The 1,263-nt window shown below is 66.7% G+C and overlaps 1 protein-coding gene across 1 annotated transcript; it reads left to right on the forward strand.

Moving 5' to 3' along the window:
* Positions 1 to 218: 218 nt before the first annotated feature.
* LOC112123312 (riboflavin transporter 2-like) lies at positions 219 to 754 on the forward strand (the record flags this gene model as incomplete). Its single annotated transcript, XM_024221955.1, has 2 exons — positions 219 to 342; positions 542 to 754. Coding segments are annotated over 2 exons (337 nt in total), but the record flags the coding sequence as incomplete, so codon positions are not given.
* Between the last annotated feature and the right edge of the window lie 509 nt (positions 755 to 1,263).

The raw sequence follows: 1,263 nt of genomic DNA on the forward strand, positions 1-1,263 counted from the left end.
GCTGGAGGAGCTGGGGGTCAGGGCCTGGGGGTCTGGGGGAGCTGGGGCAGGTGGGTATCGTGGGGGGTCAGGGTGTGGGGGTCTGGGGCAGGCTGGAGGAGCTGGGGGTCAGGGCCTGGGGGAGCTGGGGCAGGCGGGTATCACGGGGGGGGGCAGGAGCTGGGGTCACTGGGGCTAAATGCTGCATCTCCCTTCACCATTCGGTGCTTTGCCCCCAGGTGTTTGCTGACGCTCGGGCTCCTGGCCGCGGCAGGCTCCGGGTTCGGCTGCTACATCATGGCCATGGCGGCGCTCAGCCCGTGCCCGCCCCTGCTGCACAGCTACGCCGGGGTGACGCTCATCGTAAGTCAAGCGCAAGCCCCGGGCCCCGGCCCTCTGCCCTTCGGCCAAGGGATTCCCGACCCCGCCCGGGTCCCTGGCGTCCCACTGCCTCCCCCCCCCCCAGGCCCTGGGTGAGGTCCCTGCTTGGTGCCCTCTGTAGGGGCCGCGGTGGGAGGCCAGGGCTGGGGCTGCCTGACGTGCCGCGCTCTCCCCTGCCCAGGTGCTGTGCTGGGTTCTCTTCGTGGGCTCGCTGTCCTACGTGAAGCTGATGATCGGCATGATCCTGCGGGACGAGGGGCACAGCGCCCTGGTGTGGTGCGGGGCCGTGGTGCAGCTGGGCTCCATGCTGGGGGCCCTCACCATGTTCCCGCTGGTCAGCGTCTACAGCCTCTTCCGCTCCGGAGACCCCTGCACCACCCGCTGCCCCAGCTGAGCCGTGCAGACCCGCCGCGGCCTCCAGCCTGGGGGACTCCGGGCTTCCCCGGGGCTCCCAGCTCAGCCCTTGGACCACTAGTCCTACTGGCCCAGCCCCGCCGCCCTCTGCTGGATGAAATCAGAACTGCGCCAGCCAGCATCATCAGCCCTGTACTGCTGTCAGCTACCGGTGATTCTCCCTTAGCTCGAGTAGGCGCGCCTGGGCCGAGGAGCTGGAGGTTTTGACCTTTGTACTTGCTGTCACTGTGATGCAGGGAGTGGCCAGTGTGCAGTGCAGAGCTAACTCACATGGCCTAGAAGGCCACAGATGTGTTTGTTCCCCTCAGGTTATTACACTGTGCCTACCACCCCGGCATCCTGGCCCCCTGGGGACAATTCAACGCACTGAGCAAGAACCTCTCCAGTAACCCCCTGGTAGATCAGGATCATGCCCATTTTACACATGGGGAAACTGAGGCACTGGGAGGGGAAGGGACTTGCCCAAGGTCACCCAGCAAGTCAGTGGCT

Source organism: Terrapene carolina, unplaced genomic scaffold, assembly GCF_002925995.2.
Source record: "Terrapene carolina triunguis isolate 2854851 unplaced genomic scaffold, T_m_triunguis-2.0 Scaffold18943, whole genome shotgun sequence".
NCBI lineage: Eukaryota > Metazoa > Chordata > Testudines > Emydidae > Terrapene > Terrapene triunguis.